The 15270-nt window shown below is 38.0% G+C and overlaps 4 protein-coding genes across 6 annotated transcripts; 3 read left to right on the plus strand and 1 right to left on the minus strand.

Annotated features, from left to right (window-relative positions):
- Nucleotides 1–18: 18 nt before the first annotated feature.
- On the minus strand, nt 19–992 carry LOC112461522 (cytochrome b-c1 complex subunit 6, mitochondrial). Its single transcript, XM_025026785.1, has 2 exons — nt 758–992; nt 19–309 (listed from the first exon to the last, which is right to left on the minus strand). The coding sequence occupies exons 1-2, from the start codon at nt 854–856 to the stop codon at nt 136–138; spliced, it is 273 nt and encodes a 90-aa protein (XP_024882553.1). The 5' UTR covers nt 857–992; the 3' UTR covers nt 19–135.
- Nucleotides 993–1158: 166 nt separating this feature from the next.
- LOC112461523 (F-box/LRR-repeat protein 4-like) lies at nt 1159–4668 on the plus strand. Of its 2 annotated transcripts, XM_025026787.1 has the most exons (8): nt 1159–1256; nt 2233–2502; nt 2613–2745; nt 2839–3295; nt 3380–3539; nt 3657–4032; nt 4111–4280; nt 4565–4668. In XM_025026787.1, the coding sequence occupies exons 2-8, from the start codon at nt 2242–2244 to the stop codon at nt 4583–4585; spliced, it is 1578 nt and encodes a 525-aa protein (XP_024882555.1). In that variant the 5' UTR covers nt 1159–1256; nt 2233–2241; the 3' UTR covers nt 4586–4668. The 2 variants fall into 2 exon arrangements, with proteins under 2 accessions (XP_024882555.1, XP_024882554.1); XM_025026786.1 differs by lacking the exon at nt 4565–4668 and having other exon boundaries at nt 4111–4530.
- Nucleotides 4669–6262: 1594 nt separating this feature from the next.
- On the plus strand, nt 6263–13262 carry LOC112461555 (histone-lysine N-methyltransferase SETD1). 2 transcript variants are annotated; one of them, XM_025026840.1, is made up of 10 exons: nt 6263–6981; nt 7627–9413; nt 9499–9771; nt 9867–10178; nt 10267–10530; nt 10610–11262; nt 11399–12035; nt 12197–12418; nt 12499–12756; nt 12971–13262. In XM_025026840.1, exons 2-10 carry the CDS (start codon nt 7659–7661, stop codon nt 13142–13144), a joined length of 4548 nt encoding a protein of 1515 aa, XP_024882608.1. In that variant the 5' UTR covers nt 6263–6981; nt 7627–7658; the 3' UTR covers nt 13145–13262. The 2 variants fall into 2 exon arrangements, with proteins under 2 accessions (XP_024882608.1, XP_024882607.1); XM_025026839.1 differs by having other exon boundaries at nt 6263–9413.
- Nucleotides 13263–13954: 692 nt separating this feature from the next.
- On the plus strand, nt 13955–15205 carry LOC112461561 (mediator of RNA polymerase II transcription subunit 21). The gene is made up of 4 exons (XM_025026846.1): nt 13955–14079; nt 14173–14351; nt 14433–14544; nt 14631–15205. The coding sequence occupies exons 2-4, from the start codon at nt 14310–14312 to the stop codon at nt 15011–15013; spliced, it is 537 nt and encodes a 178-aa protein (XP_024882614.1). The 5' UTR covers nt 13955–14079; nt 14173–14309; the 3' UTR covers nt 15014–15205.
- The last annotated feature ends 65 nt before the right edge of the window (nt 15206–15270 follow it).

Below are 15270 nucleotides of genomic sequence, written 5' to 3' on the forward strand. Positions count from 1 at the left end.
TGGTATAATTTCCATGTGTAATAAGTTAATCTTTTATTACTAGTATTTGATTATATATGTACAACGCTCGAGAGATATTCTTTAGCTTTAACATTGCGAACAACAATTGGCTCTTTATGGGAATATAATGTGCAATTACTTAAGTTTACTAAACAGAGTCTTCGCGACGCAATGGTCCACGCATTGCACGTAATCGATGATCTCTTCCAGACAAGTTTCCTCCGTGTTGGATCTTGAATTGACACGGTCGTTACATGTGTCTAATTTCTCCTTGAAACTGGCACATTTCGGTAGTTGACTGCATTCCTCCTGCAAAAAGAAAAATCAGATGTCAATTAAAATGGTACAAACCAATGTTAGATTATCATGAGCATACTTAATGTCGATTTCTTTATTAATAACTCCGACATGAATAACTGTGTAAACGGTGATTTAAATTTGAATCGGATTTCAATTCAGTTGTTTTGCTTCACTAGGAAAGCATACTCGTGTATATTGTAAAAAGGAATTGTGTTTAAGCTCGTATTTCTTTCCGATTTTATTAAACACTGTCATTTTTATATTAAAAACCAAATCGAATGTCGGTAATTGGTAAATTTTTTCTTCCGGTTAAAAAATTTTTCAAAACACGATCACAAAATGCATATGAGCCGTGATCATGGCTCAAACCTTATCGAACGTGCCTTTGCTTCGAAAAATCGGCGACACATTTGCACGCGTTCGAAAGACAAAACATTATGTAACGATTGTCACTTACACGAAGCACTGTCTGCGGATCCACCAGCTCCTCTTCCTCTTCCTCTTCGGCCTTGACTACCGGCAGATAACGCTTGAAGAAGTTCTGTATGTTCGACATTTTTTCAATTAAGATAATTCCGATGTCGTGGAAGTCGACTGCCTCCAAGCTTCTCCGAAGGAAGGAGCTCCACGAAATAACCGCTGAAGATAACCTGAGATAACCACAACTTCAGATTCGGAACGTTCGGGAAGAACGATTATCTCGATTCATCGATTGATCGAGATTCGCGTAGTGACCAATCGGCTGCCGGAGAATGAGGTGTAGTGCTCGCAATGTGATTGGCTGACGCTTCCAAGCGAGAGTCGTATGTCGTATGTTGCACATTCACATTTCTTTGCAACAGTCAACAGTTACTCACCACGTGACGTGCGTGCATGTCGTGTTTCAACATTATTCTTCTCTTTCTTGATTTTTTCATTTTTTACGGAAAAAATCAAAATTGCCTTGCTGATAAACAGTAAGTAGTATGAAAAATCGATAGAAATTAGTTTTTCTGATTAATTTTTTGATTCAGTTCCGGGTTAAATTCCCGGTAGATAATTAATAATTCTTATTTACTGTGTGACCTTTTGTGCGACTTATTGTTAGATCGCTGCAACCTATATCAGAAAATGAGATACAAGATACATTAAATACATAAAAAAATATATTTTGGAAAATTTTAGTCATTTAAAAGCGTAAGCGTAAGTGTAGCGAACGTAAAACAATTTACATTTTGCAATTTTTCTTTGGTGCAACGTGTGTGTATGCTGTTCTTCTACCGTGTGAAACACATTACCACGTGGTGGAACATGTCATAACGTGTATCGGAAAATGATGAGATAAAAGATACAGTAAGAGTATGCGGTAATACGTAAGCAGTAAAAGTTGATTAACTACAATTGATTATTCTTGCATGGATTACAAAAATCTCATTAGTCAATAGTTTACTGCTTACGCGTCTTACATGTCTACATCTACGACTATTGTAATTGTAGAATGGAACTTTATAGTCATTTAGAAATTAAACCTAAATCGCGAATGTGAGCAATATAAAATTGTGTAATTTTTTGTTCTTTCTTTTGTGCACGTGTGTGCCACGTGGTAGTGGAAGAACACAGAGCTCCTGATATTTTAGATTTATAGAAGAACATTTTTCTACATTAACAAAATTAAAAAATAACTGTTATTTCTTTTAAATAATAAATTATTCAATAATGATATTCAACACACACATGCAGACTATATAATAATGTCAATATAATACTAGCAATGCGAATTCTCGAAAGCAAGACGTACTTTTTGTTAGATTATATATATAAGATTATAATATATATAATTATATATATATATAATCTTAACGCTATAATTATAAATATATATAATATTATAATGCATTTTAGCATATGCTAAAGAAGAAAAAATTATTATACATATTTTTTATCTTCTTTTAGAGAGAGACTATGACAACTCACAATAAATCTTTAAATTGCGAGAGTTGTAGTCGATATCCCTACATCGGCAGAGTATCCGTAGGAGAAGAAAATAGTGTTGACTTTGTCTATCAATTTGGGAAGAAAAGATTATTTGCTACCTCGAAAAGAAACCGTCCAGGTTTTAGCATATTCCATACTGCCCCTGACATAATTGGACCACCCAATTCTTTAAATTATGGCGAACACTTTCATTTACCTGATTTACCATGTTCTTTTGGAGAAAAAGATGTATGTGTATTTCCTGGTATTATCTATTATTGTCCTGTACAAAGTAATCGTTATCTATATATTTATGTTACAAGATTTTCTATTTTACACATTTTCATTTTCTAATATAGTCGAGAAAGGATGGTTCCGAGATTTCAATATCTCCGTGGCGGACATATAACGATGATTCAGAGGAGTTATTAATTTATTCTATTCCATGGTATCCAGTGGGCCATGTGACGATGGGCGAAAATGATTATATTGGTATGTAATATTCGAATCAATAAATAAGATATTATTAAAGAAGATACGCTTTTGTTGAGAGAAGAGAGTATAATTATATTTTCTATTTTTAAGATATCGAGTTTCATGAAGCTGTATATCCAGTCAGAGTCTCTATTTACGAATTATATAATCCTAGCATAATTAAAATTTTGGCTCAAGATTCCAATAATCACTGGATACAGTTGTGGGATGAATCGTCTGAGATTGTACCCCCGGAATCAAGATTATTTTCTCCACCGTTATCGCATCCGTGCAACTTCAAAACCAAAATGCTCAGACTAGTGTTTAAGAAAAGCTCACGTAAATCTTATTATACAAAACTGGATGCTGTAATGCTTATCGGTACATCAGATTTGATCGTTCCTAGAAATACTAACGAGAGTTTAAGTAATCTGTTAAAAAGAATTAACAGCATGTACTCTCGACACCACGACGATGTTCATAATTTAACAGCAGATTTAAAAAGTGCGCATTTGGATATAGTTCATCTGCAACGAAATTTTTCTGAATATTGTGTTATTTATCAAAGGTATTACTACTGTACATTAGGTAATATTTAAATTCTTTTTTCCTGTTAATAATGAAAATCAATTTGTTCCGATGATATTTGCAGCGAAATAAAAAGGATTAATTATAAAAGTAATTTGAAGCACAAAAAGGCATCTCAAGAGGTAATCCCTGGATATGTGCAACCTCTTGGACAGAGATATTCGCGTCGTATTCTATCGAAAAGTTATAAGGAGCCATCACGTTGCAGTTTATCTGCGCTTCCTGTAAAGTATTTTAAGAAGTCTATTTCTCGTCAAAATATTTATTGCAATGACATTTTGTACTTTGAGTATTAAAGTATTTATTTTTTGTATTATATTATATATATTTTATCTTTGTAGGATGAAATATTACTAATGATATTTAAATACTTGGATTTGAAAACGTTATGCTGCATGAGTAGAGTAAATTGGCGCTTCAATAATTTAACAACACGGGATCCTCTACTCTATACACGTTTGAACATGCGAGGGATTGAATGTGACAAATATATGTGCAAATTATTTCGTTATTTTACACCTAGATGTGAATATTTGCAACAATTAGGTCTTACAGGAAGCAAGTTTGATGTTAATGATTTCGTAAACTTTCTTAATAATTGCGGCAGGCGTTTAACGCATTTGAGCTTGAGTCATTGCTACATAGATGCTTTCTCAACACAATTAAATCCTGTTCTACTGTCCTTTGAAATTTCAAAGACATGCAAAAATTTGAAAGGTACATGCATATAGTATATGTATATAATTGTCAAGATTATGAGTAAATTGCATAACAACTAATGTAAATTTTTCTTAGAATTGGATCTAAGTTATTGTGATTGCATAAGCGACCAAGAATTTTCGTATCTCGAGGGGCTAAGTAATTTGGAACGTATATACTTTTGTGGTCTGACAACTACAACTGAACAGCTTTGCAAAATACTGCAAAATAACCCACGGATACGTGAGGTAGAATTGGGAAACTTGGTAAATGATGCAGTTCTACTAGAGTTGGCAAATTCGTGTCGTGATTTGGAAGTAATACATACACTGTACGCATATGATCTTACATCTCAGGGTATTAAAGCTCTCGCTAACTGTAAGAATTTGCAAAAAGTGTACCTTGACCTGTAAGTGTGCGTGTGCTACATTTTCTTTTAAAATACACATTATTGTGTGTTTTATTCTTTATTGAAATTGTACTTGAAAAAGTTACATGATTTTTTCTTCGCAATTAAAATACTGTACTAATTATATGATTTTTGTTACAGAGACCAATATCCAGTTACTGATGATGACAGTTTATTTAGATTACTTTCTTCTTATCAACACTTGCAAGATATTTATTTGTGTTTTACTGACCTCACTGATCATAATTTGGAATTATTAGCGCAGTGCAGGCACTTAAAAACGTTATATTTTGAACAGGTGGTACTTGATACACCTGATACGTGTTCCCTTATTTTGAAACATTGTCCTAAATTGCAGAAATTTTATCTCAAGAAATGTAATATAAGTGATCAATTACTTGATCAATGGACGGAAAAATATCCACATGTGTCTGTTTTTACATACGACGACGACGCCGACTACGACGACGACGCCGACTACGACGACGACGCCGACTACGATGACGACGACGACGACGCCGACTACGACGACGACGACGACGACGCCGACTACGACGACAACGACGTCGACGACGACGACGACGACGACTGATGATTTGAATAGTTTTTGTTTACTTTTGTTTACATATATATTTGCAAATGAAATTTATGTCTACTATTTTTAAATATAAAAATTATTAATTTTTTTATTAATTATCTGGTGCACAAGATTGTCTGGTACAAAAGAAGTTAATGCCTAATAAAAATAAAATTGTATTTATTTATAATTTTGTTATTTTTGAACACTTCTTTCTGTTCCTTTTTTTTCATAATTTGACTTTTTTGGGCAATAAACTTATTTTTTTAGAAATATTGCAAAAGCTATCATTAATAACATCGTCAGTAAATTCTTGGTTTTTTTCCGCAACCACATGTCTCTTTCAAGAATTTGTTTAAAATTTGAATAGAATTCTCCTGTGATGCTTTTTTTATAGCCACAGTTTTTAAATAACTTTCTGTGAAGTTTGTGTTGTAAATTTTTATATTTTGCTGAAACTAAACAACTTATCAAAGCTATCCCAGCAAGCAAGAAACATTTCAGATATAAAATAAAAAAGAAATATAAAATTATTCATTATTCGTATTGCCGCAAATGTAGCCAATATATATAAGCGTCCGTAATACCGGAAAGGTACCTAGAATGTCATCTGGTAAGGTGATGTTAGATGTAAACACGGTCTTACGAAGTTTCGGTTTAAGCCAATGAAACTGCTACTTTTCTGTAAGAGCTGCAAGTTGATTGGCTTAAACCAAAACTCGAACGCAGTTCTAGCATCGTGGACACAAGGTTTAAAACTTCATTACGAGCAATGGTATTTATTTTTTAAAAATTTAAGGAAGTCGAAAAAAATAAAAAGTAAAATAAACCGAGATTAAAGTTAATCCGCATTGGTTATAGAAATGGAAAATAAAAGTTTTAGTAGAATTTCTAGAAAACTAATTCTTCTATTGGATATCGGACGCAGTATATGAATAATCGGAGCAAATCGGAGTTTGATCGAAACAGTCACCCCTAGGCCCCCACGCGTTATAATCTTCAGAGTAAAATCCTCTTCAGAAAGTGCGAAGGGAAATCAAATAAATTAAGGGTGTCCAGTAATAGCAATTAATTCTGTAATTTGACGGAAAAAGAAAGATAGAGAGAGAAAGAGATAGCGCTTGTAATAAAAAAGTAAAAAAAGAGGACGCGTTCGCGCGAGCGAGTTTACGAGCGCGCGGGGGATGCGCGAAGTGCGTCTCGCGTGCGCGAGCGGACACGGCAGCCAAACACGCTCAGGTGCGTCAAACTCGCCCTCGCGCTCTCGCGCTGCCCGTCGAGAAGATAGAAAGAGAGGGAATCGCGCGGTCGGCGAGGGAGCGAGAAGGACAGAGAGAGAGGTAGAAAAACTCGACTCCTCGTACGTTTCGTCACATTTCTCAGCCCGCTCAGCCGGAGACCGCGTCGACCGCGGACCATCAGCGGACAGCGGTGGCGAAACGACGGCGGGACAGGAGTCAGGACAGGGACAGGGACAGTCGAGAGGACGATCGGTTCGATAGCTCGATAGCGATTATAGCGAACAGGCTCGGGGACGGGGACGCCGCGCCGTTGCGCACCGTCGCTGGACGTTACGAAAGTTACGCGATCTCTGGCAGAGAGGAGAGAACGAAACTGAATAAGGGTCTAAAGGTTTTGGTAGAAGAGGGAGAGAAAAGACGAAGAGAGGAGAGACATTGAAGCGGAGAAGCGAAGATAGTGGGAGAGACAGAGGCAGAGAGAGAAAAGTAAAGAAGAGAGCGAGATTCGGTGGCGCGCGATCGAGGGGGGTCGTCGACGGTGCTCTACGCTACGCTGTTCCGCACGGAGAATCCCGCGGCGAGGGATGGCCTCGGCGGATCAACGTCGCGCAGGCAATCCAACCTAGAAGGAGCGCCGAGAAGCGCCTTCGAGGTTATGTGCCGTTGAGGAGGACCGAGGGACCGCACGACGTTCGCGCGAGGCCGAAGCTGGAGTGGTGAGAGGGCGAGAACCACATCGTGTAAGTCTGCGGTGCGAACGGGACGGGACGCGACGGCTTTCCGCTCGTTCGATCTGAGGATGTTGTATCGATAACGCCGCTCCGGGGATCGTATCGATCCAGCGAGTGTTTCGCGTTCGCGCGACGAGAGGATGCGTTCCTCGTGTGACGATCAGCGGCGAGGTTGTCAAGGTTCCGCGTGATCGTTGGTTGCCCCTAACATTGTCGCGCGCGTACGATGAAAGGGAGAGAAAAAGGAATCGTTAATGGGATCCTCGTAAAGAACTGTAAAACTAGTCTGCACGCGTAGGAGCGCGAGATAATATAAAAAGAGTTGTTGAACGATCTCGCGATCATGTAATCGCGCGTTGTTGACGTAGGAGAGTCATACCTAGGCACCTAGGCACTTAACGTTTCGACAACGAATTCGCTATTTTTGTAATTGAAGTTTAATTAATTAAGTGATGAACCGAGTGATGTGCGGAAATTGTGTCGCACCGACTTGCAATTCGATTTGTGCGAACGTGTACGATTTGTTTTTCGCGCTGATAGACACGGTTTTTGTCGAGAGATGTGAGCAAGCTATACTAGTTGCACCGTAGGTTGATTTACATTCATCGAATTTTGCCGAATATTATTTAAAGTTTGGATAAATGTTTACGACAGAGGTTCATGCGAATGGATGATGCTCGGTGGCAATGAACGGCATGGAGAAACATGGTCATGGACATGGACATTCACATGCGCACTCGCATCGTCATCGCCATTCCCATGGCAGTTCGCAGAGCACGTCGCAGAACTCCAGTCAGCCGTCTTCGAAGCACAGCCACAGCCACGTGACGCATTCGCAGAAGAGTGACACAGCCGTGCCACCAGCGACCCCGAAGACCCAGAGGAATTTCAAGCTGTTAGTCGATCCATTTTTAGTCAAGGGAGCTGCAAGATTGTGCAGATACGATGGGACTGTTCCGGGTGACCCAACGTATCCACAAGTTCAGCCTCGAGATCCCAGGTCGCAATTGACGAGGATCTGGACTCGACTCGAACAACTTGATCTACCTGTACCTAGATTTAAAATTGATTCCAATTATTGCGGAGAGCCTCCGCCGCTGGAAGTGACGTTTTGCCATTTAAACGACAATATCGATAAGACATTTTTGACAAATATGGTTCAGAAATTCGGATCTATAGAAGAGCTTACTATTTATTATCACCCGATAACCAATAAACACCTTGGTATAGCAAGAGTGGTGTTTGAATCGACCAAGGCATCCAAGGCGTGTGTGGAAAAGTTGAATAATACATCTGTGATGGGGAAAGTGTTGAGGGTTTTTTTGGATCCCTTCGGGGAAGAGTGCAAGAAGATGTTCGAGGAGTTAACCATAGAGAAGAAACCTGAGAAGAAGGTGGAAAAAGAGATACCGAAGCCGGAACCTGAGCCAGAAAAACATCAAACACCGGTGGAAAAAGTGGCTTTGCCCGAGGAGAGAGATGACTTTAGAAATAGTAAAAAACCAGTTCTGAGTATGGAAAAGAGCAGAGAGCCATACGTAGAAAATTCAAGATACAACAAATATAGGGATTATCCTACGCCGAGTGGCAGTACGGGTAGTGATTTGGGTTACGGAACGGCGCCTAGCGAACTGAATTATTCTAGTAATTATTCTCAAAACTCGACGCCGGCCACAAATTACAGCGACTTCTACTACGGCAATTATCACCATCAACCTCCGAGTAGCTACTTAGCTAACATCCCGCAGAACGTGTCCCAGAATATACCAATTCAACAAAACTCAAATGTATGGTGGGGCAATAATTCTGGATCAGCAGCATATTCAACCTCGACTGCCGTCTGGCCGATTCAACAACACGCGACAAATTTGGACGGTGCTGGTTCTAATGTGACGCCGATTAATAATAAGACTTCCAGTACGAAAACGCATCACACTCCTAAAAAGGAAAAGGAGAATCAGACTACGGCAAAGAGCACGCCGCGTGATTCTCCCGACGAAACTCGCAAGACATTAGATTTAGATACGAGAATCGCTATGTTGCTGAAGGACAAAGCCGGCGGAATGGCACCTCCTTTTTTACAATTTGGCAGCGACTCGGAAGACGACAGGAAATCTCAACACGCTGACAATGAGATGCTGTCAGATCCTCCCAGTCCCTTTCTCTCACGCGAGATATACAAACAATGTTTCGACAAGATGGTAGAGAGAAATAAGGAACGAAGGAAAGCTCACGAGAATAGCATTAGTCAGTTCTCCGTGGATGAGGATTTAGGTAGCGTCATAAGTTCCAGTGAAGACGAGGCGTTGTTAGGAAGTTACAGTCCAGCACCCGATGATAACGAACCGGAGCCACCCAAGGAACCACCTCCGCCTCCACCACCTGACGACGACAGAATGTCTCTGAGTCCTTTAAGTTCGGGAGATGAGAAAATCGAGGAAGTGAGTTTATTATATGAAATCCATTACATGTAGTATCCATTGTATATGTATATGCCTATTTTATTAATAAATATTTTCTTGACAGGTAATAGCGCAGACTGAACCTTCGAATCAACTATATCCGGCAACTGGTTACCCAGGACATTTGACTCACTATCCCTCTAATGATGTTTATAATTGGCCGCGACCGACGCAATATCCTTATCCTTGTGGAACGACTTATTTACAGAGCCATTATCAACCTAATACGGCATCTTTGTCGGCAACAATTGGAAATCATCAAGGAACAAATTATTATTCTTCTTTTCAATCTCGGTTACATGCTATGGCAAACTACAACATCACAAAAGATCCACAGGCAAGATTTATTATTACGTAGACGTATATAAAACTGACTTTTGCATTTTGCCGCTATTTGTTTATTAGGAAACTGTTTAAAATATTCCTATTTAGGGACCTACCATCAATGGAGTGTTGAGCAGAGTTGTAAATGAACTAAAGCAAATTCTAAAGAAGGATTTTAATAAGAAGATGATAGAAAATACAGCTTTCAAATTGTTCGAAGTTTGGTGGGACGAAAAGAAATCGGAGAAGACTCAAACTCAGGGTAGCGGCGATAATATTATTGTCAATAACACGACGAAAGAGGATGTGAAGCCGCAAGGATTGTCATCATTGTTGGAGCAAGCAACACCATTGGGCCTCAATTATGACGGTTTTGGTTTGGGTATCAGAGCTAGTATGCCAAAGATGCCTTCATTCAGGGTAAAATGTGTTTATATTATTGTTAGGCTTTCCTCCTTAGTAACATTAGACTGTGTGACTTTATTATTTACTTACTGTTTATATCTAGCGCAAGATCAAAGCTCCAAGCCCATTACCGCAGGATGAGGATAGCCGGCAGTCGGGTCACGCTGATATAGAAACAATTGAAAGTGACAGTGATTTGGATGTACCACCTGTACAAAAAACGAAAAAACCGATTAGTTCTCTTCCAACCGTCTCTTCTTCATCTACTACATCTTCGTCGGTCGAAAGTAGTAGCGAGGAGATTAGTTCCAGTGAATCTTCCGATGGTTCGAATGAAAGTTCTGATGAAGAAGGCTTTGAGGATGAGGTGCGTATAGAGTGCAAATAAGCGCAGTGATTTAAAAACATTGCGACAGTTATGCTAATTAAAATGGATTTGTTTTTAGCAAGATACAGATAGCCGAATGTCCGATCATAGACCTTTGGCTTGTAATAGCGAAGATCCTGATATATTGATGGAACTCGCGATCCAAAGGTCCCTGAATTGTCCCACGCCAACCGGCAGAGAAACGCCGGTGCCGGATATCAAAATTAAAGATCAAAATTCGACCGAATTCCCACAGATTGATGACAATGACAATCTGGGTAGTTCGTTATCTTCTCCCATAAGATACGAAAGCGTTAAAGAAGAGGAAAGAATTTCTGAAAAGTTGTCTGTAACGGAAGAAAAACCGTTTGACGTGTGTAGAACCTTGGACAAGGAAGTGAAGGCTATATCGAGAACCACAGAGGATAAGGGAACGCAGAGCGACATAAAATCTGTACCGATGGCAATCTTCAAGGAGGAGGCGTTGCCGGATATGCAAAAAATGGAGAATTCGGCCGCGGAAGCTCTGATGACCCTGGCTGGACGGGACAATATTATACGGCACAGGAGTCCGGGTCCTATGCAACCTAACATTATCAGAACACTGCAGACAATGTCAGCAAAATACATCAATGACGAACCTATCCTGAAGGATAGTGAGAAGATTGAAATGTTCAGCGAAATTCCTACAACCGACTCGGAGGAAGAGAGCTTAGAAATCAGAAGATTAAGGTCAGTTAAATAATTTTTGTAAAATAAGTTTTTGTCAGATAATGATTTTTTTGTATATAATACCGTAGTGCGTTACTACTGTAGAATTAATTGCGATAATCAATGACTTGAGATAACAATGTTCTTTATCAAGCAGGTATCAAGCGGAGACGGAGCTTCGATTGAATGGACAACGGACACCAAGTTCGCCTGGTTCACAAGCTTCGCAAGTGTACATGGAACACTCGTATTCGTTGCCACCTGTACAACCGGAGCCCATAGAACCGGTGATGCGTGTACCGCCAGCCTCGATGAAAATAAAACATCCGAAGATTGTCAAATTAACGAAATCGAAAGACAATACTCACAAAATCGAGAAACAGAAGTCCAAGAAATACACGAAAGTGCACAGCAGTCATCAGAATCACGTGGGAGAGAAGGAGAATATTCAGAATGACTATATATACGACAAATTTCTTAAGCAGGTTCCAGAGCCGACTGTCACGTACAAAGAACGAGATCTTATGTCGGAAATGGCTATTTTGTACGAATTTTTAACTAGGGGAATAGACGCGGAGGACGTAGAATATTTGAGAAGAAGTTACGAAGCTTTATTAGCGGACGATACTCAAGGTTACTGGTTGAACGATACGCATTGGGTCGATCATCCGCCGACGGATGTACCGAGTCCTGCAAAGAAGAGGAAACGGGACGAGCTTCGATTACACGCGAGTGGAAGTGCTAGAACGGAAGGATATTACAAAGTTGACATCAGGGAGAAAGCTAAACATAAAGTAAATAATTTGACATTTGATATATTTATAAAATGCACATTTTTCTAAAAAAAAATTTAATTTTAAAGTTTTAAGAAACGTGCATATATATATATTGATATATCATTTTTTAAATCAGAATCCTTATAGGGACGAAGCAAATAATTGTTTTATTCTTGCAGCATCATTATGCTCAAAGTATACAGCGCACTAACGACGTGGAGGACAGCGGTGGCTCTTACATTGGAGGTGATGGTGTAATGAATGGTCCAAAGAATAATTCTAAAGCATTGACTGGCAAAATGCAAGCATTGTCACGCGAGGCACGAAGCAATCAACGTAGGTTGTTAACAGCTTTCGGAATTGATACGGACAGTGATCTCCTTAAGTTTAATCAATTAAAGGTAGGATATATCAATATATATTCAATACCTATTAACATTGTCGATGATTCGTGCATTTCAATATGAATTCCATGTTTTAGTTCCGTAAAAAACAATTGAAATTTGCTAAGTCTGGTATTCACGATTGGGGCTTGTTTGCCATGGAACCAATCGCGGCCGATGAAATGGTTATCGAGTACGTTGGACAAATGGTTAGACCGGTTGTGGCCGATCTGCGAGAAGCCCAATACGAAGCCACTGGAATCGGTAGCTCTTACCTTTTCCGCATCGATTTAGATACAATTATCGATGCGACAAAGTGCGGAAATTTGGCGAGGTTCATAAATCACAGTTGCAATGTGAGTTACTTAAGATTATTCATTTCTTTGAGCTTGATTAGCTATGCGATATAATATATTCTATGAAAAAGAAAGAGGTTTCTAATTTAAATTGAAATTTAATTTGGAAAATTGCTAAAAATTTGACTTGTAGCAAAGTCGAATATTAATTAATCTTGAAGCGAGAGAGGTGGAGTAATATATTTCATTGTTATTAAATCTTTATTTCTTTTAGCCGAATTGTTACGCAAAAGTAATCACGATCGAAAGCCAAAAGAAGATCGTTATCTACAGTAAACAGCCGATAGGAGTTAATGAAGAAATTACTTATGATTATAAATTCCCGTTGGAGGACGACAAAATCCCTTGCCTTTGCGGAGCTCCTCAATGCCGGGGTACCCTCAACTGAATTGTTTATTCTTTTTCCTGTCTTCTACATTTCATCACACCCTACTCATATTTTTGTAAATATTTCCCCATGTAAACATTTTATAAAAATGCAATGGAAAAATGCTAAATTATGTTAAGATGCGTTCTTCTCCTATTTTATTACGAGACCCCTCTGATCCAGTGTGTGATTTCGACAAGTGAGACAAATGTATGAATCATTACATGTGCGTGTGTTAGAATTATTTAGCAGCGTCTCATTTTTGTATTTATCATCGACCGCTGAACATGATAACTGACATTTAAGAAATAATAATTAAGATTGTATTTAGTGCAATCATACTTGCAATTTTAAACAATGTAAATATTCTCTATGTATTATATAGTGATTTTTGATTGTATGTCAATGAGACATTACACAGTGATTTGAAGTGCAAGATGAAAAAAAAATGTTATATGAACATACGTTTAGGTTTTATTTTTCAAATTATAATAAAAATTATAGAAAATATATTAATTTTATTATTTCATCTTGAACAGCATTAGAAAAAAAATATATGTATATATAAATGTATATGTATATATAAGTATATATAAATTTTCTTATATTTAATTCATACTTATTTAATTATTTATATACAAAACAATGGTATGTATTTTATATTATATTATTTTATTTTGTTTTATTATTTCTCTATGAGATACATCTTATAAAGCTAATAAATTAAAATCTAATTTTGAAAAATTTGTCCAGCGAATAGAGAATTTTTCATCAGACAACCAATCTAATCTTACAACGCACAAATTCCATGTAACTTGAGTTTAATACTGTGAATATGAATTTGGCTTAACAAGATGGTGCTAAAAATGCGGAGCGGAGGTGTATATAGGTTATGGTTATGACGTTCTGTAGTTTGCGAGATTGTTGTTTTAGAACTTCTCTCCCAATAAAAACAGGTATAAGCAAAGCTTCGAATGTTGTGACAATGTGGTCAAAAGACACAGAAAATAAAGTGAGATTTCAATAGATTGCATTGAATTTTTGTTTAGGAAGCACTGAGATTTTTTTAGGACGTCAGTGGCAGGTGGTAAACTCCTCCCCATTTGTTTTGATTGTTATGAACATTACGAGAGGCTGTACAAATTAATTCTAAGCGATTCGTATTAATCAGTATTGATTCAGCATTATGGCAGATCGCTTGACGCAGTTGCAAGACACCATAAATCAAGTAATGCAATTTTTCTTTTTTCTGTTTCAATTGTACATCGATGTCGTTAACGAGCTTAGAGTAACGTCGGTTTTATGTTAGCAAGCGGAACACTTCTGCAACAGCGTCGGTATTCTACAGCAGTATTCTACGCCCAGTAAATTTCCCGGTTTTGATCGCATCGGTACCCCGCAGCCACATCAATCTCAAGAAGGTTCTTACATATTTTGATACATATTGATAATACAATGTTATGTTAAACATACGTGTTGATTATAAGTCACAATTCGTTCGTTTTAGATTACGCTGCCTTATTTGCGAATCTTATTGCAAGGTGTGCCAAAGATATAGATACATTAATAGAAAGTTTGCCAAGCGAGGAGTCGTCGCAGGAGCTACAAGTAGCCAGTCTTGGCAGACTCGAACAGGAGAATCAACAGGCTGGTGAGCAATTGGAAGAGGTGGTAAGACAGGGCGAGGCGCTTCTTCAGCGAATTCAAGCGGCTCTACAGGATATCGCACAAAGTCAGTTAGATATGCAAAATCCCACATCGACGACTGTGATCAACATGAATCTCAACAGTTCTAATATAAAACAAGAGAGCCTCAGTTCTATAAACACTGTGCCTTCAAATAATACACATCAGATATCAGATCCTTCACCTAATTCGATAAATCAATGACAGCTTTATGATTTATTGTAATTAGGAAATTATTTGTAAAGTAACGTCTTACAGTCTATAAAATCAAATGAGTATATCAATTTCATGTTCGAAAGACGACTACAATTACTACTACAATTAATTATACGGTAAATTTCATTTATACAAAAATATTGCTTGAGACAATAAATGGAACATTAGTTTGTCACAGTATTTTAGTAAGATTACTTATATTTGTAACAAAAATATAAATTTGATATATTAGAATTGTTTACATG

This window comes from Temnothorax curvispinosus, unplaced genomic scaffold (genome assembly GCF_003070985.1).
Source record: "Temnothorax curvispinosus isolate PA1 unplaced genomic scaffold, ASM307098v1 QBEX01011515.1, whole genome shotgun sequence".
In the NCBI taxonomy this organism is placed as follows: Eukaryota; Metazoa; Arthropoda; class Insecta; order Hymenoptera; family Formicidae; genus Temnothorax; species Temnothorax curvispinosus.

What these genes read in the sequence shown, in the direction of transcription:
- LOC112461522 (XM_025026785.1), bottom strand. Translation starts at nt 856, where the DNA reads ATGTCGAACATACAGAACTTCTTCAAGCGTTATCTGCCGGTAGTCAAG. An exon ending in ATCCGCAGACAGTGCTTCGT is followed by an intron (nt 310 to 757) that starts GTAAGTGACAAT and finishes TTCTTTTTGCAG; the next exon opens with GAGGAATGCAGTCAACTACC.
- LOC112461523 (XM_025026786.1), top strand. Translation starts at nt 2,242, where the DNA reads ATGACAACTCACAATAAATCTTTAAATTGCGAGAGTTGTAGTCGATAT. An exon ending in GTTCTTTTGGAGAAAAAGAT is followed by an intron (nt 2,503 to 2,612) that starts GTATGTGTATTT and finishes TTTCTAATATAG; the next exon opens with TCGAGAAAGGATGGTTCCGA. An exon ending in TATTGTGTTATTTATCAAAG is followed by an intron (nt 3,296 to 3,379) that starts GTATTACTACTG and finishes TGATATTTGCAG; the next exon opens with CGAAATAAAAAGGATTAATT.
- LOC112461555 (XM_025026839.1), top strand. Translation starts at nt 7,659, where the DNA reads ATGAACGGCATGGAGAAACATGGTCATGGACATGGACATTCACATGCG. An exon ending in GAGATGAGAAAATCGAGGAA is followed by an intron (nt 9,414 to 9,498) that starts GTGAGTTTATTA and finishes TTTTCTTGACAG; the next exon opens with GTAATAGCGCAGACTGAACC. An exon ending in TTAGAAATCAGAAGATTAAG is followed by an intron (nt 11,263 to 11,398) that starts GTCAGTTAAATA and finishes TTTATCAAGCAG; the next exon opens with GTATCAAGCGGAGACGGAGC.
- LOC112461561 (XM_025026846.1), top strand. Translation starts at nt 14,310, where the DNA reads ATGGCAGATCGCTTGACGCAGTTGCAAGACACCATAAATCAA. An exon ending in TGCAAGACACCATAAATCAA is followed by an intron (nt 14,352 to 14,432) that starts GTAATGCAATTT and finishes GTTTTATGTTAG; the next exon opens with CAAGCGGAACACTTCTGCAA. An exon ending in GCCACATCAATCTCAAGAAG is followed by an intron (nt 14,545 to 14,630) that starts GTTCTTACATAT and finishes CGTTCGTTTTAG; the next exon opens with ATTACGCTGCCTTATTTGCG.